General features: G+C 54.6%; 3 protein-coding genes across 3 annotated transcripts; 2 read left to right on the top strand and 1 right to left on the bottom strand.

The window, feature by feature from the left end:
* Positions 1–3: 3 nt before the first annotated feature.
* ZNF524 (zinc finger protein 524) lies at positions 4–2,655 on the top strand. The gene is made up of 2 exons (XM_074316062.2): positions 4–136; positions 1,602–2,655. Exon 2 carries the CDS (start codon positions 1,641–1,643, stop codon positions 2,424–2,426), a length of 786 nt encoding a protein of 261 aa, XP_074172163.1. The 5' UTR covers positions 4–136; positions 1,602–1,640; the 3' UTR covers positions 2,427–2,655.
* Positions 2,656–4,479: 1,824 nt separating this feature from the next.
* Positions 4,480–16,555, top strand: ZNF865 (zinc finger protein 865). The gene is made up of 2 exons (XM_019710900.3): positions 4,480–4,759; positions 10,870–16,555. Exon 2 carries the CDS (start codon positions 10,896–10,898, stop codon positions 14,028–14,030), a length of 3,135 nt encoding a protein of 1,044 aa, XP_019566459.3. The 5' UTR covers positions 4,480–4,759; positions 10,870–10,895; the 3' UTR covers positions 14,031–16,555.
* Positions 16,556–16,617: 62 nt separating this feature from the next.
* Positions 16,618–19,888, bottom strand: ZNF784 (zinc finger protein 784). The gene is made up of 2 exons (XM_019710904.2): positions 19,732–19,888; positions 16,618–18,504 (listed from the first exon to the last, which is right to left on the bottom strand). The coding sequence occupies exons 1-2, from the start codon at positions 19,807–19,809 to the stop codon at positions 17,614–17,616; spliced, it is 969 nt and encodes a 322-aa protein (XP_019566463.1). The 5' UTR covers positions 19,810–19,888; the 3' UTR covers positions 16,618–17,613.
* Positions 19,889–25,424: the final 5,536 nt, after the last annotated feature.

The raw sequence follows: 25,424 nt of genomic DNA, 5'->3' as shown, positions 1-25,424 counted from the left end.
GCTCCGAGGGGCGGGGCCGTCGCGCGCGCGCGCGCCGCCGAGGGGTAGGGCCCCCTCGCCCCCGCCCCTTCCCACGCACCGACCCCGTCGCCCCCCGCGCGCGCACACTCGCGAGTCCCGGCGACATGCAAATGAGGTACCCGAGAGGCGGGGGGCCTGGGCGGGGGGAGGGGAGCGGAGGGAGGGGCGGCCCGGGGCCGCGCGCCCCCGGAGCGCACCCCCCACACCTGCTCCTGCTCCCGCGCTCGCTGCGGCGCGCGCTCCGACCTAGCGCCTAGCGGAGTCGGCCTGGACGCGCGCGCGCGCGCAGACCCCCTTCCTGGCGGCCTTCGCCGTCCGCGGCCCGGCGCCGCTCATTGGCCGTTGCCCCCGCAGGGCCCGCCCCGCGCGCTCGGGGACCAGCGGGCGCGCGCCTGCCCGGGGGCGAGCAAGGGCGAGGGTCGGGGGCATCACTCGGGGGACCCGGGTTCTAGTCCAGGCCCCCCCACCCTAGCGAAGCGTATGATCCTGTAAAAGCGGTTACCCTCCTCTGGACCTCAGTCTGTGTGCATGTTCCAAGAGGGCACAGTGGCACCTACAACCCCCCTCATAATTGCACCTGTGCTTTTCTCGCCTGGTCCCAGCTCTGATGATGGTCGTGGTGGTAGTTTATTGAGTGCTTACTATGTGCCACTGGACAACCCTGGTATATCCATTTCACAGAGCTGGATTCAAACCGAGTACCAAGGGACCCCGTGATGTCCCTTTGTCCTTTTGAGTCCCTTTCTTCTCACTCCCTGGGTCAGTGGGTCAACATGAGACTTGGTTCGAATCTTGGCCCTGCCACTTTCTGGCAGAGGGAGTTTGGGTAACTCACTTGGCTTTCCTGTGCCTTGGTTTCCCCATTTGCAAAATGAGGGTGATTGTGCCCTTATTCAGAGGGCTAGTATTGTCCTAAGTTCTGTGTGCTGAGCATCTCATGGCATGTCCCTGCAACTAGGAACTATTTTGCAGAAGGCTTAACTGAGGCTCAGAGAAGTGAGCACTTTGCCCAAGACCACACAGAGTAAGTGACAGACTGAGGAATCGAACTTAGAATGTTTGACTCTGGAGCCCAGACATAACAGCTCCAATATATTTCCTCGTCCACCACTCAGGGCCAAACATCACCTGGGACCAGTCCCTTTCTTCCTCCTGTCCTGAACTCCCTTTCCCTCCTACTGTACCAGTCAGGAGGGAGAGACAAAAACATTTCTGAATCTTCTGTGTCTCTGGGGTTTGATGGGCTCTGTGTCTTGAGGATCACACTAGTGGCCTGTACCCTCAGTTGGACTCTGTCCTACCTCAAAGATTTTTCTTTATTTTGGCTCAAATTGACCTTTGAGGTCCAGGGCAAGGGTTAAGGAAGCCTGAGGAACTCCTGTGGGCTCAGGGTAGTGCCTGTTTACCAACTGGCACAGAATTATCCTGCTCTTTTATCCACCAGCGTAACTGTGCATCCAGGTGAATGTCGGCCATGCCCAGGTTGCGAGACTCAAGACAGAGGGATGGGTGAGGTGTTGGGGGACAAGGGGTGCTCCAAACCCTCCCTCCTCTGACAGTTGCCCCCTCTCTCCTCTTAGCCCTGCTCCAGTGCCCAGACCCAAGCCCCCCACTGCTCAATGGACACCCCCAGCCCAGACCCGTTGCCTTCGCCTTTGCCTGGGGAGGAAGAGAAACCTCTGGCCTTACCTCCTTCTGTTCCCCGGGGCCGCCGAGGTCGACGTCCCGGGGGGGCCACCTCCTCCAATCGGACGCGCAAGGCCTGCCTCCCTCGCAAGCGGGGCCGACCCCCCAAGTCAGGGCAGGAGACCTCGCTGGCGCAGGGGTTGACCGTCCCCGTGGGCAGCGGTGGTGGCAGCGATCTCCTGCTGATCGATGATCAGGGTGTGCCCTATACAGTCTCTGAAGGGTCAGTGGCAGGAGGTCCTGAGGGCTCAGGCCCTAGGAAGGCGCCGCACTTCTGCCCGGTGTGCCTGCGGGCCTTCCCCTACCTCTCGGACCTGGAGCGCCATAGCATATCGCACTCTGAGCTGAAGCCTCATGAGTGCAAGGACTGTGGCAAGACCTTCAAGCGGTCCAGCCACCTGCGGCGGCACTGCAACATCCATGCCGGCTTGCGGCCCTTCCGCTGCCCACTCTGCCCCCGCCGCTTCCGCGAAGCGGGCGAGCTGGCCCACCACCACCGAGTCCACTCCGGGGAACGGCCCTACCAGTGCCCCGTCTGCCGGCTTCGCTTCACGGATGCCAACACGCTCCGGCGCCATGCCAAACGCAAGCACCCTGAGGCCTTGGGGGCACCCATGTGTCCCCCAGACCCAGGACCTGAGCCACCGTGGGACGACGAGGGCATCCCAGCCACAGCAGGGGCTGAGGAGGAGGAGCGGGAGGGGAAAGAGCTGGCTTGACCCACAGACCGGATCACCCCTCCCTGGGCCAGGTTTACAGCTGGTGGTTCAGTTGCTGCTCCACCTGGGCAGGGAGGCCGAGACACCCTCATGTCTGGTGGTCTTACCATTGTGGGAGGGGGTTGTGGGTGAGCACCTAAACTTCCGGACCCTGCTGCCTTCTGCCACCCTCCCCTGGACTAACAGGCCCTTCGAGGCAAAGGCTGTGGAAATAAATCTCTGCCTCTGGCTTCTGGTGTGTATTCAGTGATGGTACCAGGGCTGCCCCCCTCTTCTTTCTGTCCCTACACCACCTGATGGGAGTGCATGGAATTTGGGAGGACCCCATGTCATGTACCTTATTAGTTTGGCGCTAAAGAGTGGCTTAGGGGCCTTTGTCCCCTCCCCTTCCTCCAGCAGACCCCAAAGCACTCCCCTAAATAGCTACTCTAAGTAAAACACTGAACCATCTGTGCAAATGTTACTGACTCAGGCCCCTTTACCCCATTCCAGCCAGATTATTGGAAATTCTGTAGCCACCACTTTGCCCCATCTGTTTGTCCTGACCCTGTTTTGAAGGAAAAATTGAGCCGTGGTATGTGGGCAGAACTGACAACTTTAGTAAAGATTAGATAGACAAGGGGTGTGGCCTGGGGGCGGGGCTAAGGAATCAGGAGGCGGGACTGAGCGGCAAGGTTTGTTTATTGGTCAAGTAGGTGAGAACTTTAGGCAGAGCTTGGGGGAAGGGCCTATAGGAACTGCCCTGACGTTTAAATTGGTTTAGTGAAGATGGCAGAAAGTGAGAGTAATTTAGAGGGAATGGATAGGAGTTTATATGAGGGGAGGGGCTTTAGGAGAAACTATGGGAGAACTAGGTGTCAGGAGAGGTGGGACTTAACTGTTAAGAGAAGATGCCAAGGAGAGGAAAAAAGGGTACTTAAGAGAGGAGTGACTAAAAGAAGTCCCTGAGAGGGTTGGGCTGAATAGAGCTGGGCTTAGCTGCTTGGAGTGTGGCTGAATTACTGTGTTTTCCCGGAAAATAAGACCTAATGGGAAAATAAGCCCTAGCATGATTTTTCAGAATGATATCCCCTGAACCTAATGTGTCTTTTGGAGCAAAAATTAATATAAGACTCGGTCTTATTTTCGGGGAAGCATGGTAGGAGCAAGGTTTACAGAGATTTATGAGGGGCCGTACAAAGTGTAGTAAAGCTGTGGGTTCTAACTTCAGCCTGCATAGAATCACTCGAAAGGTATTTTATTTTTAATTATACTTGATATGCATATTATAGTAGTGTCAGGTGTACAACATTGGGATTTGATATTTCTATACATTATAAAATGGTCATAATAAGTCTAGTCAGCATTTGTCACCAAAGTTATCACGGTATTATTGACTGTATTACCTTATGCTGCACATTACATCCCTATGACTTGCTTTATAACTGGAAGTTTGTACCTCACCTGAAGGGCATTTTAAAACTCAGATCCCTAAGCCCTACCCCCAAGGTTTTTGATTCAGAAATCCGAGGTGGGGGTCCTGAGAATTTCCATTTCTAACAATTTCCGAAGTGATGCTGCTGCTGCTGGTCTCTGGACCATAGTTTGAGAACCACTGATTTAAGAAAATGCCTTGGAGGTGAGAGGCACAAATATCGCGTTGAAGTTATGAGAGAGGTGGAGCTTAAATGCTTCGGAGCATAAGTGGCGGGGCCGAACCCAGGGGGCGTGGCTCAGCCTCTGAAGCTTGGAGGGGGAGGGTCTACAAGAAAAAAGGCGTGGCTAAGGGCGGTGCTTAGGAGGGAGGTGGGATTTAGAGAGTAGTGAGGCCTTGGAGGTAGGGAAGAACGGGAGAAAATTCGGGGGCCTTGGGCAAGGAGGACGGATTTTGAATTGATGGGCGTGGCTTATAATTAAGCCCCTGGATGGGCGTGGTTCAGACTGGGGGTGGGGCCTAAGTGTGGGGTTTGCGCGAGGTTTAACCCTACGACCCAAGCGTGCGGACGGTACCCCAAGAAGAAGCGGACTCTGAGGGCGCAGGCGCACTTTGCTCAGCTCGTCCACCGGAAGTGGTTCAAGGCTTTACCCGCCTACATCCCTGAACCAGCGCGCAGGCGCAGTTTCCTCTCCGGGTCGCCGCTGCCGCCGCCTCCTCTTTCCGCTCCTCCACGCCGGCGCCTCGGAGACGGGCGCGACTTCCGCTTCCGGGCGGGCGGGCAGGCGGCTAGGCAGGCGGTGCGGGGCTGCCGGGGAGGGGGAGGGGGCGGCACTTCCGGTCAGGCCCTCGGGTCTCCCCCGAGCGGCGGCGCCTCCTCCGCCTCCTCGGCCTCCTCCCGGCGGAGACCCCGGCGCCGGTGAGTGACGGGGCGCGTGGCCCGGGGGTCCGGGGATAACGGGGGCGGGGGGTCCCGCCCAGACCCGCTGTATTCCTCAGAACGTCTCCCCACCAGTGCTCCCGCCCGGCCCTCGCCGGGGCACCCCCATCACTGCTCCTCCATAACAGCACTCCAGCTATCTGCCCCATTAACGCCCCCATGTGGGACGGCTGCCAAAGCGCCTTCATTAGTGGCGCTCCCCTAAACTGCTGCCAGGGCCTCCCACTAATGCTTTCTCGTAGGAACCCTTCTACATATCCTCCAGTGATTGTTTCCTCCAGGACAGCCCCCCAAATGCCACCAGCATTGCCCTCCCCCATGCAAGGCAGCTACCCGTGAACCCTCTTTTAGCCTCTGTAAGTTGCCCCCAAGGAGTGTTGCGTTAGTGCTTTACAGCAGAACTGCCCCCTATTATGTCCACACAACAGTTTCCCAAAGCTCCTAACCCCCTCGAAACCCCCACTTTCATTGGTGTAAAAATATGTTCTATTCTGGTCAGCAGCCAAGAATGCCTTTTTTCACTTCTGCACCCCCCCCTCATAATTCCCCTTGAAAATACCCCTTTCAACACCCCCCTCCCCCCATAGAACAGCTCCCTCTAGAGGTATGTTCTCACACCCACATCCTCTCCTTCAGGTAGAAACGGCTGCCAGTTTAGCCCCAGGCTCCCACTCCATCCTTCTCTCGGTCAGCTTCTATCTTTGGTCATTCCTCCCACAGAGCAGTGCCCCTCAGTGATGCCTTCCCTCTGAGAATGCGCTTGCCCTGCACTAGCAAGTTTGTCCTGACCTGTCCCTTCTCACCCTGCTCTCACTCCCATCTTCCTGGACTCCCTGGAGAAGACCCCCAGCTTTACTGGAGCATGAGCTCTTTCTTCCCCAGGCATTCATTCTTGAACGGATGTGCAATAGGTCAGCTCATGCAGCCATGAAGGAGAGAAAAATGCACACAGTCTTTGTTTTTGTGGAGTTTTACAGTCTAGTTAAGGAGACAGACCAAAAACAAATAACCAAATAAACAAGATAAATGCTGTTTTCTGGGTTGTCTGAGAGTCTGGTGAGCTGCTTCAGAGGTGAAACCTGAATTAGCACTTAGTCATGCGAAGGTCTTGGTGAACTGTTCCAGGGAGAGGGAAGAACAGTGCAAAGGCCCTGAGGTGGCCATGATCGTAGAGTGGCAGGGAAGGCCTGTGAGATTGATCTCAGGGCCTTGGAGGTGACAACATTGTGATTATTATATGGGCTTTGTCAGCTCTACCAAGCCTAGAATGTATTTCATTTGTTCATTCATTTGTTCAACAGCTGTATAATGATCACCTACACACTGGGCATGAAGCAGAGACCAAAACAGGCAAAAGTCCATCTCCTTGTGAAGTGCATATGCTAGTTCATAGGGCAGACAATTAAAAAAACAAAATACATGTATGTGAAGAAAATGCAGCAGGATAAGGATATAGAGTTATAGGGGCTACGGTGTCAGAGAGAGTGGTAGGAAGACTTCTTTAAAAAAATTTTTTTTTTAGATTTTATTGGGGAAGGAGAACAGGACTTCATTGGGGAACAGTGTGTACTTCCAGGATTTTTTTCCAAGTCAAGTTGTTGTCCTTTCAATCTTAGTTGTAGAGGGTGCCGTTCAGCTTCAAGTTGTTGTCCTTTCAGTCTTAGTTGTGGAGGGCGCAGCTCAGCTCCAGGTCCAGTTGCTGTTGCTAGTTGCAGGGGGCACTTCCCACCATCCATTGCGGGAGTCGAACCGGCAACCTTGTGGTTGAGAGCCCACTGGCCCATGTGGGAATCGAACCGGCAGCCTTCGGAGTTAGGAGCCCGGAGCTCCAACCGCCTGAGCCACCGGGCCGGCCCGGAAGGCTTCTTTAAGAGATACTTAAAATCATCTTGTTCCTCCAAAAAGCCACTTACCAAAAAGTTACCTCCTCCTCCTCCTGAACAGCTGTGGCCACCCAGGGGTTGCTCTTACCAGCTTCCCTCCCCCAAGAGTGAAATGGTTAATAGCATGAACTCTGGATGCCACTAGTGTTCATATCTCTGAGCAAACCACTTTCTCTTTTCGTAGCCTTATTCTCACTTATTTAACAAGTATTTTCAAAGACGGGCACTGTGCTAGGTCCTGGGGATGAAGCAGTGAACAAAACATAAAAATCTTTGTGTGCATGGAGTTTACCTTCTAGAGGGGAGACGACCGCCACCAAGACAGAATGCATGGTTAATTAGTGATGCCAACTTGTAAACAGAAAAATGAAGCGGGCTGGGGAGGGCAGGAGTGTTGGTCTGAGTGACAGGTTGCAGTGGTCATGGAAAGCCTCACTGAGATGACATTTGAGCAAAGATGTGAAGGAGGGAAGGTGTAAGATGTGTATATGGGGAAGTCAGAGCATTTCAGGCAGAAGCAACAGCCAGTGCAAAGGCCCTGAGACAGGAATGGAGCTGGCCCATTGAAGGAGTAGCCAGGAGGCCATGGGGGCTGTGTAAGCCATCATAAGGACTTTGATTGAGATGAGGGTCACTGCAGGGTTTTTAGCAGAGGAGGGACATGGTTTGACCTTAGTACTTTTGTCTATAAATTATCTTATGAGTTTGTTATGAAGTGTGATTGAAATAAGCCACATAAGGGACCTAATAATAGCATTCAGTAAGTGCTGGTGGCTAGTCCTGGGGTTGGGCGGCAGCGAAGTGGGTGAGACAAAATATATTTGCAGTAAAAGGCAGGATGGGGGCCTTCCTTTGTTGAGACATATTGAAAGACAGCGTGTTGTAGGGGGTAATAGCATCCACTGTGGAGATGTACCGCCTCCCTTCAGCTCCTGGCCTTGCTGCTTGTTAGTGGTGTGACTTTAGGAGATTGATTTACCTATATGGCTCTCAGTCTCTTTCTCTGTACAACTGAGTTAATAACTGTAACCATTTCCTAGGGTTACTGGAAAGATGCATTGAGTCAACACATGTAAAGGATTTAGAGGTGTACTTGGTATGTGGAAAGAACTCGTTTAATGTTACATATTATTAAATATGACCATTATTGTTATTAACAGACTAGATTGTCATCACAAGGCAGCTTGTTATAGGGGAATGGTCCATAGGTTCTGGCATCAGAGAGACCTCCGCCCCCGTTTCTTCAGTTTCCCCACTAATGAAATGGGACCAATAATGGCACAGGACTGTTGTGATGCATCAAGGAGTTCCTATCCAACTGGTCTAATAATAAACATGAGCTGTTAGGATTGTGACTATGGTTGCTGTGGGACTCCTGTCCCTTGGGACCATTCCCCCATCACACCTCTGCAACCCTCCCGTGATACATCTCCCCTTAGAAAGGCACCAATCAATATAAGGCTTGGGTTTCCTAAAAGCAGAAATGTCTCTTGTTTCCCAGTGGAAATAATTGTTGAGCCTGGTCAGTTCTGTCCCCCAAGAACATCCTCCTTCTCTGTCAGCCGTTTGGGCTGTCATCATAACCTCACTGTCCCCCCTCCCCCTGATTCCTTCTGGGAAATCCCCTAGATGTCAACTCCATCTCTGCTAAATGTCTCCCTCCCTTCCTTGTGGAGTTCTGGTCACCTTAGTCTCATCCTTTCACTTATTCAACAAATATTTATTAACATAGGCATTTATAGCCTTAAGTTGACCTCTGAGCACTGCTTTAGCTGCATCTCCCACGTGTGTTGCGTTTCCATTTCATTCATCTAATTTCCTTGGTGATATCTTTGTGGACCCATTGGTGATTTAGAAGGGTGCTGTTTCATTTCTAGATATCATCAGATATTTGTGGAATACCCATACTGTGCCAGGTGCAGTGCTAGGTGCTGGGATACAGGGGCTAACATGATGGGCCGAGTGCTTGCTGTTAGGTGAGGAGGACAGACAGGAAACACATAGCAAAGGAAATAGACACAGTAAGTCAGTGGCAATAACCATGATGAAAAAATGAAGCAGGATGAGGTCCTAGCAAGTGATGGGGTGGGAGAGTGGGGTGTTAGCTATCTTGGAAGTGACGTGTGAGCAGAGACCAGAAGGAGGCACAGGAGAGAAGCTTGAGACCTGGACAAGAATGTTCCAGGCAGAGGGCAGCCTCATCACATCACTGTTGCTTCTGCTCAGGATGCTGAGCACCTTGCTCTCCCACCCATCCCTTCATAACATAGAGAGCGCCCTCAAATAAGGGTCCTACCCCTATAGTTCCACCCCTGCCTTTCTCCACCTCAGGGAACAACCCTGCGAGAAGAACCCTGTGCTTGGAGGGGTGGGTCAAGCCACAGACTTGCTCTGTGACCTTGGGCAAATCACTTGACCTCTCTGTGTCTTGTGCTCTCATTTGCCAGGTGGGGATAACCACAGAGCCTGTGTCATGGTCTCGTGGAGTTGTGGTAGGGATTTAGTGAGTCAGTCTGTGTGATGTGTGTAGAATGGCGCTGGCCTGTAGGAAGTGCCAGTAAAGGGTAGCTGTCAGTAATACGTGCTCTGATGGAGGTGAGTCCAGGCACTGGCTTCTTTCCCAAGACACCTTCCCTCCCTGCCCCTCCTCCCTGCATCCTTGTACCATGTATTTTCTCCATGCCCACCAGCCACTCCAGCCCTGTCTCCCCACTGAGGTTCCACCCGAGGCTTCTACTCCCATGCCAGCCACGCCTTTGCTCCTTCCGGAGATGAGATGAACCAGAGAGAGTGAAGGACATGGGATGTTGGGTCTCCTCCAAGGACAACCAAGAGCTGAAGGCTAAAAATACCACCTCCAGGCAGGGCTGGAGGAGATACCTTTCACCTGTGGAGGGGAGAGGGCCAGTCTAACAGGTGGGGGCTGACAGGCCCTGGCCTCGGTGGGTCCCCCTGACCCCCTACCTTGGGCTGGGCACAGAACTAGGCACCCAGGGGGCAGGGACTGGGACGGTGGCCAGGAAGCGTGCCAGACTTTGGGGACCCTTCTCCCACTGGCTCACCTCCAACTTGGCGGAGGCATTTGCCAAGGCCCCTGGATGGGTCCAAGGCTGGGGGAGGGGGCAGACATGAACAGCTGGAATCTGGAATGAAAAGTCCTGTAAAAGAGGTACCCAGAGAATGACCACTCTCTCGGAGGGGGTAGGAAAAGGCTCCTTGAGCTTCTGCCTTCAGGCTCTTCTCAGGCAAGTGATGTCACTGAAGGTACAAAGAGCTCCAGGGACTGAGTGAGCTGTGCCAACCACTGCTGTGTTTCCTTGCATCCTATTTCAGCCCCCTTAAATCCCCCTGCAGTCTAGGTTTTACCGCCCTGTTAGAAATGGTGAACGTGTGGGAAGGAGATGGGACTTGGTCTGCCCAGGCCCACACATTTACTGCTGTGCTAGGCTGCCTTCCTTCTCTGCCAGCCCCCTGCTATATAACCTGTTTGTCCCAGGCCTGCATATTGTCCTTCCCACCTGTAGTGAAAGAACAGACCCCTCCCAATACTGTCTTCATTCCAATTCTCTTGTTTTGTGCTGACTTTCTGTTCCTACCAGTAGTGACAGCGATGACAACATAATAGTTTCTGCGTACCAAGTGCTTGCTTACAGAGCACCAGGGACCAGCCATCTGAGGGGCTTTTCATATTAGCTCGTTGGATCCTCACAGCAGCCCTGTGAGGTGGGGGTATGCTTTGTCACCTCCATTTGTAGATGAGGAAATCCAGGTTCAGGTACTTGCTGTGGTCACACAGCTAAGATTTCAATCTGGCATTCTAGCTGCAGAGGCCATCCTCTTAACCACTATGATGGAAACTATTATGATGATGACAGAGGCCAAACCTGAAGGGACTGGGAATAGAGGGCTGGTGTCTGTGTGTGTGTGTGTGGGGGGAGCTGAGGGAGCCGGGACACAGCAGAGGCCTGAGGGTTTGCAGAGGGGACTGAGACCAGGTGCCAGGGGTGCTGGGAGAATTAGGGTCTGAGAAGGAGAGAAAGGCCTGCCAGCAGGACTGGGGGTAGAGGTCCGGGGGGTGGATAGAGATGTGTAAGGATCCGGAAAAGATGTGAGACATGGACACGAGTTGCCAGCGCACGGCCCTATTTGCGGTGGGGAGAACGCACGGCTAGTACTGCTTCCTCAGCTGCATCCTCTTCTCTGCAGGGTCTCGCACTCCACTCCCGGTGGAGATGGAGGCAAATGCGGCGGGCAGCGGCGGCGGGGGTGGCGGCATTGGGGGCGAGGACGGGGTGCACTTCCAGAGCTATCCCTTCGATTTCCTGGAGTTCCTCAACCACCAGCGCTTCGAGCCCATGGAGCTGTATGGGGAGCACGCCAAGGCGGTGGCGGCCCTGCCCTGCACCCCCGGCCCCCCGCCGCAGCCCCCGCCGCAGCCCCCGCCGCCTCAGTACGACTACCCACCACAGTCTACCTTCAAGCCCAAGGCTGAGGCACCCTCGTCGTCGTCGTCGTCCTCCTCGTCCTCCTCCTCGTCGTCGTCCTCCCAATCCAAGAAGCCTGACCCGCCCCTGCCGCCCGCCTTTGGGGCGCCCCCACCCCCCCTCTTTGACGCTGCCTTCCCTGCCCCGCAGTGGGGCATCGTTGACCTCTCGGGACACCAGCACCTGTTTGGGAACCTGAAACGTGGAGGGCCTGCATCTGGGCCAGGGGTGACGCCGGGGTTGGCCACTGCAGTGGGGACCTCAGCGCCGCTCCCCTCCCCTTCGCAGACCCCGCCGGGGCCCGCTGCAGGGGCAGCCTGCGACCCCACCAAGGACGACAAGGGCTACTTCCGCAGGCTGAAGTACCTGATGGAGCGGCGCTTCCCCTGCGGTGTGTGCCAGAAGTCCTTTAAGCAGTCATCGCACCTGGTCCAGCACATGCTCGTGCACTCAGGGGAGAGGCCGTATGAGTGCGGCGTCTGTGGCCGCACGTACAACCACGTGTCCAGTCTCATCCGCCATCGCCGCTGTCACAAGGATGTGCCACCAGCTGCCGGGGGCCCAGCGCAGCCAGGTGTGCCTCTCCCGCCGCTGGGCCTGCCCACGCCCGCTGCTGCCGGAGGGGGTGCCTCCACAGTGGTCCCCGCAGGCCCTCCTGCCACACCCGCAGCCCCCACGGCCTCAGCCGATGGGAATGCAGCCCCTGGAACACCGGCGGGTGTGGGTGTGCCTCCGCCTGCGGCGGGGGGCGGTGAGGGCCCCTTCGCTTGCCCTCTCTGCTGGAAGGTCTTCAAGAAGCCCAGCCACCTGCACCAGCATCAGATTATCCACACGGGCGAGAAGCCTTTCTCATGCTCCGTGTGCAGCAAGAGCTTCAACCGCAGGGAGAGCCTCAAGCGCCACGTGAAGACGCACTCAGCGGACCTGCTGCGCCTGCCTTGCGGGGTCTGCGGCAAGGCCTTCCGCGATGCCGCCTACCTGCTCAAGCACCAGGCGGCGCATGCGGGCGCAGCAGGGCCCCGGCCCGTGTACCCCTGCGACCTATGTGGCAAATCCTATTCCGCACCGCAGAGCTTGCTTCGCCACAAGGCTGCGCATGTGCCACCCGCTGCCCCCGATGCTCCCAAGGATGCAGCGGCTGCTATTCCTCAACCCGCGGCTGCCTTCCCCCCAGGCCCTTACCTGCTGCCGCCCGACACCCCTGCAAGTGACAGCGAGAAGGCCGCGGCGGCTGCAGCGGCCGTGGTATACGGTGCCGTACCCGTGCCGCTCCTGGGAGCACACCCACTGCTGCTTGGCGGCGCAGGGACAAGCGGAGCGGGTGGTACGGGCACTAGCGGCCCCGGGAAGACATTCTGCTGTGGCATCTGCGGGCGTGGCTTCGGTCGCCGTGAGACCCTGAAGCGCCACGAGCGCATCCACACAGGCGAGAAACCACACCAGTGCCCGGTGTGTGGGAAGCGCTTCCGCGAGTCCTTCCACCTGAGCAAGCACCACGTGGTGCACACCCGTGAGCGCCCCTACAAGTGCGAGCTCTGCGGCAAGGTCTTCGGTTACCCGCAGAGCCTGACGCGCCATCGTCAGGTGCACCGGCTGCAGCTGCCCTGCGCCCTGGCTGGGGCTGCTGGCCTCCCCTCCACCCAGGGCGCGCCGGGGGCCTGTGGCCCAGGTGCCTCGGCCACATCCGCGGGGGCCGCTGAGGGCCTGAGCTACGCGTGTTCGGACTGCGGCGAGCACTTCCCGGATCTCTTCCACGTCATGAGCCACAAGGAGGCGCACATGGCAGAGAAACCGTATGGCTGCGACGCCTGCGGTAAGACCTTCGGCTTCATTGAGAACCTCATGTGGCACAAGCTGGTCCACCAGGCCGCCCCTGAGCGCCTGCTCCCGGCTACACCTGGCGGCCCGCAGCCTCCGGATGGCTCCGGCGGCTCCGAGGCAGCCAGCGTACTGGACAACGGGCTGGCGGGGGAGGTCGGGGCAGCCGTGGCGGCCCTGGCAGGGGTGTCAGGGGGCGATGACGCTGGCGGGGCGACGGCGGGGGGCGGTGGGGGTGCCAGCTCGGGCCCGGAGCGCTTCAGCTGTGCCACATGCGGCCAGAGCTTCAAGCACTTCCTGGGCCTAGTCACTCACAAGTACGTGCACCTGGTGCGGCGGACCCTGGGCTGCGGCCTCTGCGGCCAGAGCTTTGCCGGCGCCTATGACCTGCTCCTGCACCGGCGCAGCCACCGGCAGAAGCGGGGCTTCCGCTGCCCTGTGTGCGGCAAGCGCTTCTGGGAGGCTGCCCTGCTGATGCGCCATCAACGCTGCCACACAGAGCAGCGGCCGTACCGGTGTGGCGTGTGTGGCCGAGGCTTCCTGCGCTCCTGGTACCTGCGGCAGCACCGTGTGGTGCACACGGGCGAGCGGGCCTTCAAGTGTGGCGTGTGCGCCAAGCGCTTTGCGCAGTCGTCCAGTCTGGCCGAGCACCGGCGGCTGCACGCTGTGGCCCGGCCCCAACGCTGCGGCGCCTGTGGGAAGACCTTCCGCTACCGCTCCAACCTGCTGGAGCACCAGCGGCTGCACCTCGGCGAGCGCGCCTACCGTTGCGAGCACTGTGGCAAGGGCTTCTTCTACCTGAGCTCTGTGCTGCGCCACCAGCGTGCCCATGAGCCGCCACGGCCCGAGCTCCGGTGCCCCGCCTGCCTCAAGGCCTTCAAGGATCCCGGCTACTTCCGCAAGCACCTTGCGGCCCACCAGGGCGGCCGGCCCTTCCGCTGCTCCTCCTGTGGCGAGGGCTTCGCCAACACCTACGGCCTCAAGAAACACCGCCTGGCCCACAAGGCCGAGGGCCTTGGGGGTCCTGGAGCAGGGACCAGCACCTTGGCTGGGAAGGAGGCCTGACCAGAGGGCTTCCCATCCGCCACTCCACTCAGATGTCCCCTTCCAGACTCACTCCTTACCGGCCGCGGGTCAGACTCTTCCCCCCTCCTTGCTGTTACCTCCTCTATCCTTCAGACAGACTAGCCCCCTCCAAGGCGGTGCTGTACAAACTGAAGGCTGAATCACTCCCAACCTGGACCTCTCTGGCCCTCCTCTCATCCTGTCCCACAGTGAATTTGATCTTCTGTCTAACCCCGTTTTGTAACTCCCTTCTGTCTCCTACCCCAGCAGTATTTCCCCCCACAAGCTTTGGTGGAGATGGGCATGAACTGCTCATCCCCCTTCCTTTGGAATCCGGCTGGACAGTGGTATACGAGCAGAGTTGGGAGGGCACATGGGGGCCTGGGTGCTCTTTTGGATTGTGGGGTGGGGGGCGGGGTGGCAGACGCGGCTTGTACAGAGCAGAGATAATAAACCTTATCACCAGGGCAACAGAGTCCTTTCTTACATCTCAGAGAGGGGCTCAAGCGCTGGCATGAGGAAGGTTAACTTTGTTTTCCTGGTATTTCCATCTCCCTGTACCCTCCGCCTCATCCACGTGCTCTCTGGATTTCCTCAGCCCTCCATACTTCCTGAGGGTTTAGCACATCTGTATCCATCTGCGAGTTGGGCAGACGGCAGATCAACAAGACAGGTAAGTCTCTGCTCTCAGGAACTGACGCTGTACCTGGACTCCTTCCCCTTCAAACTACCATCGGTGTTTGTTCACTAAGGCCACATTTCCCCAAGCCCCTGTCTGCAGGGCCCTTTGCTGGGTGCTGGGAAACGGGACAGCCTCCTTGGCCCCGAGTGATATGGAAGAGAAGTCCTGGTGAGCCCTTGTGTATTCCAGCCTTGTGTGGATTTGTGGTTATGGTACCGCTCGCTCGTAGCACCCATCCCTCCAGGGTAACGGGGATGCCCCAAAAGCCCTTTCACAGCTCTCATTTAGGATCTCCAAGCAGTGAGATACTGCCCTGCAGCATGCATTTAGAAGAGAAGACTGAGGTCCTGGAGAAGAAAGGTTCTGAGGACACCTGGCAGATTCATAGGAGAGCTGGGACTACAGGCGCAGGTGCCTCAGTGTGAACAGTGTGAAAAGGGAAGACAAAGCCAGCTCGGGGCACTGCCTGGCAAGTCCAGTTTGTCCCCCCCACACACACACACCAGAGTGGCCACCATGCTCTATTGCTGATCATCCAGTGTGAGACCTTGTGCCAGCGTCCCAGGGTTCAAAGCCACATGGATGTGGAGCACCACACTGTAAAGGACATGGGCTCAGGGAGCATTGAAAAGTCTCCTTAATCAGACGGGGTCAAACCAGCTTCCTGGAGGAGGTGATACCTGAACAATGACAAAGCCACAGGGTTTGCCAGGTAAAGTGGAGCAGCAATGGATTCCAGGTGGAGGGTTTAATGTGTCTGGCTAATCTTAGCTATTCCAGAGAATTTCAAATAGATTAGTATGGTTGGAGGGTTTGGGGTGTGGGAGGCTGGATCCTGAAGGGCCGTGGATTCCAAATGGTGGAGCTTGGACGGCCCCAGAGGCTGGAAGCTGGCAGCTGCCAGGCTGCATCCGAGCCACTGACGCCTTTTGTTTAGCCCATGCATTAAAAAAAAAAAGAAAAGAAAAACGTCGGACTTCGTTGCCAACATTTGAAAATCAGATTATACATAATACGAACTAATGCAACTTCTAAAAGTTTTGGACAATCTAGCAACCCGGTTTGCATCCTCCTGAACTGAGTAGCCATTCAACTGGAGCACACACACAGTTGGCCACCACTCCCCAATCCCAACTCTGAGCCCAAGTGTCAGTCTCCATATTTCACCTCACTGTGCCTGCTGTATTTCCCCCCTTGAACTCGGCCATTTTTCTCATTTACACTGCCACCCAGCTCCTACAGGCATTTATGTTTGTGACTCCTCGAAACCACAGGGAGCTGTGGACTGGTGACAAAGTTGGGATCTGTGTTTTTGAAGGATCCACGTGTCTGCAGGTTGGAGAATGGAGGGCAGGGCCTGGAGGCTGGACTGCTGTATGGTCTCAATGTGAGGCCATTGTTGGCTTGTCTACAATAGTGATGGTTAAAAGAAGCGTTCAGATTCCAGAGATATTTCACTGGCTCAATAGAGGGAAACTGATAAGGGATTAGGTAAGTGGATGAGGGATGAAGGCTTACAGGGACCTGCCCGGGTGTCTAGTTCACGTGTCAGGAGGTAGGAAACATGGGTGTTTCTTTGCGGGGAACAAAGAGTTCTGTTCACATTATGATTAGTCTTCGTGTTATCTCATGGGGAATGTTTGGTGAACAAGAAAGTGTGCAAATCCGGACTCTCCCTCCTTAATAAGCATACTGACCACATGAGTCCATTTTGCCAAAATTCTCTGGCCTCCACTCCCATAGCTGAATCACACACAACCTCTGAATAGCCAGACGCTGTCACACCCATTCTAAAGAAGTGTGGAGAGGTATGCTACAATTCACTGTTGGTGGCAAGACCACAATGTGGCCCCTCAACCCCCACCCCCCAAGCACAGTAACCCAAACACGAGACTGACATTGAAAAACCCTTCAGAAAGTCCTTTAATAGGAATAGAACTGGAGGCTTCCACCTCCAGCTCCGGAGTCCTCCCCTCACCCCCACTGTCATTGCACAAGCACCGCACGCCAGCCAGCCACCGTGCTACCATCTGATGACCCTTCCTTGGGATAGCCTGGGACCAGGCAGTATGCTGTTTGCTTCTAACTGGGAGGGTAGGACATTAGAGAAACCTGAGGCTATTGTAGATCTGGGGAGCCGTGGACTCTGAGACTAAAGCTTTAGGAGTGGGTGTCAGGCAGATGTTGGCTGTCTGGGTTCTCAGTTGCCTGGGAAGAGGAGTCTGGTGGATTAAGCGGGGACCATCATGGAAGCAGGGGTAGCAGTTCTTGGGAGTCCAAAAACTTATGGTTGGTCACAATTACATCCTTGAGGCTCAAGTGCTCTCAGCTATGACTTGGGGACCCTCTGGCTTCAAGGTGATGGGATCCCAGTCTCTTTATGGAGGACCTGGCTCGCGTCTTCTGCCTGAGGGTGGGTGGGTAGGCATCCCATGTTCACTGCAACCCAGTGAGGTAGGCAAAAGATTCCATCCTGGTCCACCCTAGGCCCCAAGACAGTCCAGGGTTCTGCAGATGAAAGGCTGTCCCGGGAACACTATGGTAGATCCTGGACCTGCCTTTCCATTCAACCCTGGCTCCCCGTGTAGTGTGCAGACTCTGTTGTGACACGCTGTGTCTTGCACAAGGACGACCCAAGGAGCAGGCAGATGGGGCAATGACGTCCATCCCATGATCTTTGCATTTAGCTGGACATCCACAGAGCTGTCTGTGCCTTTCTCTGAATTTCTCGGAGGTGCCCTTTGAGTTTGTGGACACCCTGAATCTGGCTGTCCCTCTGCACTCTTCATGGCCTTGTGTTATCTCTCCCCCAGTCTCCTGTCTCCTTGTCCCACCCAACCCTTCCTCTGCAGTCCACCTCCTACCTCGCATGTTGACACCCAGTGTCCCTGCTCTCCCAGCCTACTGATCGACCTCCACCTTCACCATTGCTGTCTCCCCGTGCCGCTCTTCCAGAGTGTTTCCCGTCCCACACCCACTCCCTGCCCCTTCTGCCCCTGCCACCAGCTGGCTTCCAGAGTCTGTGAGCCCCGGCCCCGGGCCATGGAAGTGGGTGCGCTGGTGCTTGCGGAAGTTGGAGGAGTTGTTGAAAGTGCGATCGCAGAGGGCGCAGCGGAAGGGGCGCTCGCCGGTGTGAATGCGGGCATGGCCACTCAGCACCGATGACTGCGTGAAACCCTTGCCACAGACGCCGCAGTGGTAGGGTCGCTCGCCGGTGTGCACACGCTCGTGGTCGCGCATGTCCGAGGAGCGGCGGAAGGGCTTGGCGCAGAACCTGCAGGCAAAGGGCTTCCCCACGGCCGCGCCCGCCATTGCTGCTGCCATCACCACCTCCGACCGCTCTGGGGGCACCCCTGGCCTCTGTCCCCGAGTCGCCGTCGCCTCCGGGGGCCTCTGAGAGGTCCCTGGCTCCACCCCATGCCGATGCTGGTGCCGGAGCAGAGGCGCCAGGGCCTTGAAGGCCCGGGGGCAGAGGGCGCAGCGGTAGGGGCGCTCTCCCGTGTGCAGGCTGTAGTGGGCGCGGAGGCTGGCAGGGCCCGGGCAGCTGTGGCCACAGACATGACACCGACTTGGGTCCCCACCCTGACCGCCACCCTCAGCCCTGGCCAGGTGGCCATGTTCATGGAACAGCAGCTCAGAGACCAGCCGGAAGGCAGCTGGGCACAAGGCACAGTGAAGGGAACCTGGCTCCGGGGGTTCAGGTACTAATGTGGTTTCTGTCACCTTCACCACCTGGATCTCGATGAGGTCAGTTGGGGGTGTAGTGGGACGGCTGTCATCAGGTACCAGAACCTGGAGGGTGGGGGGAAAGAAACAAGGAGCCTGTGGACTCTGCCTCAAGGGATCCCCAGCATGCTCCCACTTATTTAAAATCTCTATCTCCTTTTTGTGGCACACTGGGCCCCCTCAATTTCTAGATCCTGCTCTCTATCCTCCAGGATTCTGCTGTATCCCCATCAAGACTTCCCCTCCTGTTCAAAATATATTAGGATCCAGCCATGTCTCTCCTCCACCCACTTAAAAGCCAATCATTTCTCGTCTTGACAACTGAAAAGGCCTCCTGAACGGAACCTCTATTCTTAGCCTGCTCCTTATAACCCACCTCCCCAAAGCAGCCTGAATGACCTTTGGAGAATGGAAATCAGATCAAGTCATTTTCCACTCAAAATGCTCCCCTGGCTCCAACTGCCCTTAAAATCCAAAACTGTCGTCATAGTATCCATCCAGACCTGGCTCCGGCTTATCTCTCTGCCCATAGTGTAAACATAATCCGGCACACAGCTGACTGCTCTTGTTTAAATTTAGCTCCCCTACCCCCACTCTAGCAGATCCGTCTTTATCTCCTTCCTAGGAACATACACAATAAATCTCCTTTATTGTCCATCTCTCCTACTAGACTGCAAACTCCAGGGTACAGTCCTTATCTATTGTGCACCTATCCATCTACTGAGCCCAAGTCGGAGCTCAGTAAATGTTCGTTGGATGAATCGCTGTCCTCAGTTACTCTCCAGTCCAAAGTTACCTGGAACAGTCATTTCTCCTTCTCCAAATCCTCCCTTGGGCATTCGAGATGCATTGCTCAGACCCTTGTAGAATCATCCCCCCCACCCCGACCCCAACGTTGGTGCCCCTCGTAATCCCCCCACCCTTGTCTTTCAGGGTCACCTTCCCAACCTTCCACCCGAATTCACTGGTCCCAGACCTCGGAGGCCCCGCCCCTCTAGAGGCTCCGCCCCTTAATTAGACAAACTCAATCCCTGGGACTCCTTTAGCTGCACCCAGATGTTCCCACAACCCCTCCTCAGGCCCTGCCCCGCTAAGCCCCGCCCCCAACCCCCATAGGCTCCCCTAAACCCTGCCCCTCGCCCACCCGAGAAGCCCCGCCCCCAGGGCCGGAGCTCTAAATACCTCCCACTCCCAGCCTTCATAGGCCCCACCCTGGCCCCGCCCCCTGCCCTGCGACTTCTTTCCACCTTGACCTCCCGCCCCTCCCCGTCCAGGCCACTTCCTCGCCCGCACCAGGTCCGGCGGCTCCGGGGATCGCGGCTCGGGGGCCGCTGAGCTCGGACTCGGGGCCTCCGAACGCGCGGCGGCCATCTTGTGCCCAGGCCCCGCCCCCGAAGCTAGTGGTCGCTGTGGAAGGAGACGGGGCTCGGGCTAGCGTCAGAGCCACCGCGCAGGCGCACCAGCGGACGGGGCGGGGCTTCCAGGTAGCCTGAGTTCCCTGCTCCGGGGAGAAAAAGATACCTTTCCTTCCTAATTACCTGTCACATCCCACACACAAGGAGACAGCCTGCGTGGGGCGCTAGGGGGCCGCGAGCTAACTCTAATTTTTCTCTTTAACCAAAATTGTTGGGCTCTGGATGTCAATTGACCCTCACCAGAATACAATAACTTTATTCTGTTGTCACCTCCTCTGCATGGCTCGTGATAACACAATGATGCAAAGTTTATGAATATACGAATTTTTAACTCCGTTTACAGAAAGATATTCTGCAAAAAACGACACTGCAAATACACAGGTGTGGTATAACATTTGGGAAAAGGGGCGTTTTCAGCAGCACCAAGGACAGGGCTGGGCTCTTAGCCATCCATTTATTCCTTCCATGGCCTGACTGTGTAATCTTGGAGAAGTCACTACACGTCTCAGGACCACGTATACATTTTCTCATGTGTTAAACTGTAGAGGTGTTGTGAACACCCAGTGGGAAAAGAGATATGGAAGACCTTTGGAACACCCTTAAAAGGTTTTTGTGGAAAGGCATCATAGGAGATGCCTACACATTATGATCATTCCTAAATTCCGTTTCTCCTCCTTCTGGGAATGTGGTAAGATTGCACTTCCTTTTGCAGTTAGACATGGCCATGCTCTTTTCTTTAGCTAATGAAGTATCAGTGAAAGCAATGTGTGTCAACTTCAGCTCGCAGTGAGAGCCAGCGAGCTGGTCACTGTGTTCCATTCCTGCCTTTCTATGCTTGGAGATCTGCTGGTTGAAGTTAAGTTTCCAATCAGCCTGAGTTCCAGAGTACCTGCAGTGATACTCTTCCTTGGAAATGCAGCATCTAAAATACACATTTTTTGTGTGTGTCAAGCCACTGAGTTTTGGGGCTGTTCGTTACTGCAGCATAACCTGTTCTATCTTGACCAATACACATACAGAGTCTTTTATTTATATTTATTTTATTATGAACTATTTCTGCATAGAAAAGTGTTCAGAATAATATAACCAACTCTCTGTACTCACTAATAAACTTAAAATATACTATATATGCAATCTAAGCTCTCTATGTACCCCCATCCATTCTCCTCCTTCCCTCCCTCATTTGAGGTTATTAGAGTTTGCATTTTTCGGTTTCTCATTCCCATATATGTCTTTTTTTTTTTTTTTTTAAAGATTTTATTGGGGAAGGGGAACAGGACTTTATTGGGGAACAATGGTCAAATTGTTGTTCTTTCAATCTTAGTTGTGGAGGGTTCTGTTCAGCTTCAAGTTGTTGTCCTTTCAGTCTTAGTTGTGGAGGGCGCAGCTCAGCTCCAGGTCCAGTTGCCGTTGCTAGTTGCAGGGGGCACAGCCCACCATCCCTTGCGGGAGTCGAACCGGCAACCTTGTGGTTGAGAGGACGCACTCCAACCAACTGAGCCATCCGGGAGCTCAGCGGCAGCTCAGCTCAAGGTGCCGTGTTCAATTTTAGTTGCAGGGGGCGCTGCCCACCATCCCTTGCGGGACTCGAGGAATCGAACTGGCAACCTTGTGGTTGAGAGCCCATGCTCCAACCAACAACTGAGCCATCCGGGAGGCAGCTCAGCTCAAGGTGCCGTGTTCAATCTTAGTTGCAGGGGGCAGAGCCCACCATCCCTTGTGGGACTCGAGGAATTGAACTGGCAACCTTGTGGTTGAGAGCCCACTGGCCCATGTGGGAATCGAACCGGCAGCCTTCGGAGTTAGGAGCATGGAGCTCTAACTGCCTGAGCCACCGGGCCGGCCCCCCATATATGTCTTATTTTGCTACATATATGAAATGATATGACATTGTTCAGTCTCCAGTGCTTTCATGGGCCCTGGCATTTCTCTTTGTTATCCCCTTATTCCAAAAAATATATTTAAATTATATTTTATGATTGTGTTGGTATAAAGATGAAGATAAGCTAGTCTGGATTAGATTTTTTTTCCTTTGGATTTCAATATTACGTTTTTTTTTTCATGGGCCCTTAAAAGTGTCTTGGGGGCCAGACATAACATCTCCAAAAATTGCCTTAACATTGTCAGACCTGATTGGGGTATTTAAGGGAAAATCTGGACATTCCTCCAGAGGCCATGTGATGGTTCCAAGGGTCTGTGTGGAGCCTTCCCTCAGGCGATGTGACTCTCCAATAGGGTCATCAACCCCGGAGCAGTGATGACAGTAACCTGGAAAGAATGCTAGGCCATAGAGATTGTGATCAGTAAGCAAGGGGCAGTGTGATCAGTAAGCAAGCATAAGTTTCAGGGTAACTACCTAAAGCAGGGAACTGGGACGGGATATTCCAAACTCAGGAACTAGGACCTAGGACATTCCAAGCTCAAACCACAGGGAAGGAATTGATCGATTTTTAAGCTCTAGGGCAGGGAGAAGCGAGGCCAGGAACATTGCAAGGCCTCTTTTGTGGGGGTCCCGTTTCACCACCACCACCTGAGATCCCGGGAACAGACTCCCAGGCACCCACTCCTCATTCCTCATGGACGGAAAGGGCTATGCCCAGAGTTGGGGTCTGGGAGCATGAGGGGGAGGGTCACCTGAGAGTTTGGGGCGATGCTTGAGTGGGCATCTTGAAGAACAGAAAAGACCAGAGCCAACTGACCCATTGGGACGGACAAGGGGAGGACAGAGGAAGTTCGAGAGGACCCCTCAGGAACACAGAAGGGGCAGAAACCAGGGAGGCCTTGGAGAAATCTAATGGTGACCCTATAGCTCCTTTTTCTGAAATTTAAACCTCTGATGTAATTCGATTTGCCGGTGGTTTGGCTTGGGAGTTTTTGAAAGCTTTTTTTCTTTCCTTTCTTTGCCTCTCCCTCCTTCCCCCAAAACTTTATGACTCTATTTACTGTGCATTTATTATGTATACCAGTTCCAATGGTTCTGCTTACTTCGACCACTGTGCACACCTGGCATGGTAAATTGAGAGAGATTTTTTCCCCCCTGCCCATCTGTAGGGGATTCACTCCTGACCCTGGGGCAGACCAGCCTCTGGGAAGTGTTTTTTCCTGAAGTTGCCTGGCCAAATTTCTCTTTCCTTTGTTCTGCCCCTCCTTACGTGCCTATAAAACCTTTGGTGGTATTAAGAGCAGGAAGGCAGTCTTTGAGACTGGGAGTCCACTGTCTTCCCTTAAAGCTGGCATTTGGAATAAAGCCTACCTTTCTTTCTACCAACCTCGCCTCTCGAGTTTTGGAGTTTTGGCTTTTTTTGCAGTGAGCAGCTGGACCTTTTGCACGGTAACAAAAGGACAGTGGGAAGGGACAGCATTGGAGAGGGATGGTGGGAAGGGATGGCATTGGAGAGGCCTGTGGGAGGTGATAGCATTTGACCAGGATGGTGGGAGGTGATGGAGTGGATGGAATATAGGCTCTCAGAGGTGATAGGCTCTGGGGGGATGAAAAAAATTGGTGTCACAGTGAGACAGGATAGCTAGCATGTTGGGCAAACAGGGAAGTCCCTGGTAGGATAAACAAAGGCAGCCATATCTTAGAACTCCAGGACAAAGGCAACCATATGTGGGAACTCCAGGTTCTGAAATGACTCATTTGCTCCAGGGCAACAATGTAATTGCTCTCTGATAGACAGAAATGGGTTATTTTGTAAATCCCTTCCGCTGGACAAACAGAGCAAATCTGATAGACAGAATCCATTAGAAGGCACCAGTTCCCTTCCCCAAGCATACAAGAAAAAGTACAAAATAAGAGCCTTTTGTCTTAGCCAGTGGGCATCCCAATTTCGAGAACACTCACTCGCAAGAGAGCTGTACTTTTGCTTTAATAAAAATCTTTGTTCCTCTACCTCTCCTTCCAAGTCCGTGTTCTCATTCTTCGGGTACATGAGACCAAGATCTCCAGGCACCAGACATCAGATCCCTGTATCATTTGGGGGGCTTGTCTGGGATCAAAGGAGAGGTAAGCACACTGCTTCTGCTGCTGCTTGCCTGGCTTCAGGCTTCCATTTTAAGACTCTCAAAAAATCGGGCCTCTGTCAGCCATTTAAAAGTGACTAGTGTGGCTGCCAACCTACAAGACTCGGAGGACAGGCTTAACGGAAGGGATTGTTAAGCCATGTTTAGGCCAGGAACAAAAACCTTATCTTAAGAGCCATCTTGTCTTGATCCTGTCTTGCTTTATCTTCTAGGGGCCTGTGATCAGCGGGCCTGGGCAGGCCTGGGCTGTCTGACGTGACCTGGGGCCAGGGTGTGGAGCTGGAGGGCTGGGTCATGCCCTGAAATGCTTTGTCAAGGAAAACCCCCTGAAGTATTGAAGGGGGAACCGCCTCGTTCACCTCCTCCTATAAAACTCCACACCCCTAGTTGCTCAGGGAGGTTATGGTCTTTTCCCTCAGCTCTAGCCTGACCTCCCGCAGCTCAAACACACTGAATAAATTCTAATAGACCAGTCTTGGTCTCCTGCGATTTGGTGGCTCGTACGGGGAGCTGCCTTCACCTACCCTTCGGTGGACAACTTGGGTAAGTCTTCCCTATTTTACCCTCCGACTTGGTCAGATTTGCCCTCCGCCGGACCTGAGGAAACTGACAGTGGGACGCCCTGCTATCTTCCCTTGTCCTCCGGATGATTAAGAGGGTCTAGACTTTACCTCCTTTTGCCCCCTATCCTTTACCTCACCCTCCTCTGCTATCTCCCCTTTCCTGGACACGGGGACTAGGAAGACAATTTTTTTAATTAACTCCTCTCACATTTTAGCTGACTAATTGCTCTCTAAACCAAGTTCTGAACTTCTCCTTCCAGGATGAGAGTCTCCCCCGTTTCCTTGAGGGTTTGTTTGGGAACGTAACCCACCCCTTTGCTTCCAACTAACTCCCTTACAACATAGGCTCTAAAACCTCTCTTCCAACCTGGTATCTCCTCTCCATCCTATATCCTCCTGACCTCCAAGCTCCTCTGGTTACTCCCACTTACACTTCCCTCGATCACCTTGTTGCTTCTCTTACTTGTTGGCCCCTTCTTGCTCCATCTGCTTATTATTTTTCTCCCCTTCTTCTGCTTCCCCCCCACTCCAGTTCAAGCCATTGTTTCTCAGTCTAGTTGTGTAGGTCACAGCTCTCTGGCTGTGTAAATGGAGCTGGGCTGCCGAGAGCAGTCGGTCACAGGTTGTTGGTGGGCAGCTCTTGCCGGCCACTCATGCTGGCTGCCAGCCACTTGTGCTGGCCACCGGCCACTCATGGCAGCACACAGCAGCTCGCAGCAGCCCACACCAACCTCCGGCTGCTCACGGCAGCCCAGCTCCAGGGAGAGCCATTGTGCACAATCTTAGCTGTAGAGGGTGCAGTTCACTGGCCCATTTGGACATCCAACCAGCGACCTCAGTGTTAGGAGCACTGCACTCCAACTGCCTGAGCCATTGGGCCAGCTCCATTTAAAATTTTTAATTCAATTTTTTTATTTGTTTACATTTAGGTACTTGTTTTTTGTATTATAAAGGAATTTTAGCATTTATTTTATTTTTTGCATTT

This window comes from Rhinolophus sinicus, chromosome 8 (assembly GCF_057876585.1).
Source record: "Rhinolophus sinicus isolate RSI-liver-muscle chromosome 8, RSI-T2T, whole genome shotgun sequence".
NCBI classification, from domain to species: domain Eukaryota; kingdom Metazoa; phylum Chordata; class Mammalia; order Chiroptera; family Rhinolophidae; genus Rhinolophus; species Rhinolophus sinicus.
This window is presented reverse-complemented; position numbering and strand designations above follow the sequence as displayed.

Coding starts and splice junctions, on each gene's coding strand:
- ZNF865 (XM_019710900.3), top strand. CDS start 10,896: ATGGAGGCAAATGCGGCGGGCAGCGGCGGCGGGGGTGGCGGCATTGGG.
- ZNF784 (XM_019710904.2), bottom strand. CDS start 19,809: ATGGCCGCCGCGCGTTCGGAGGCCCCGAGTCCGAGCTCAGCGGCCCCC. Junction 18,505..19,731: donor CCCCGGAGCCGCCGGACCTG/GTGCGGGCGAGG, acceptor CCCACCCTCCAG/GTTCTGGTACCTGATGACAG.
- ZNF524 (XM_074316062.2), top strand. CDS start 1,641: ATGGACACCCCCAGCCCAGACCCGTTGCCTTCGCCTTTGCCTGGGGAG.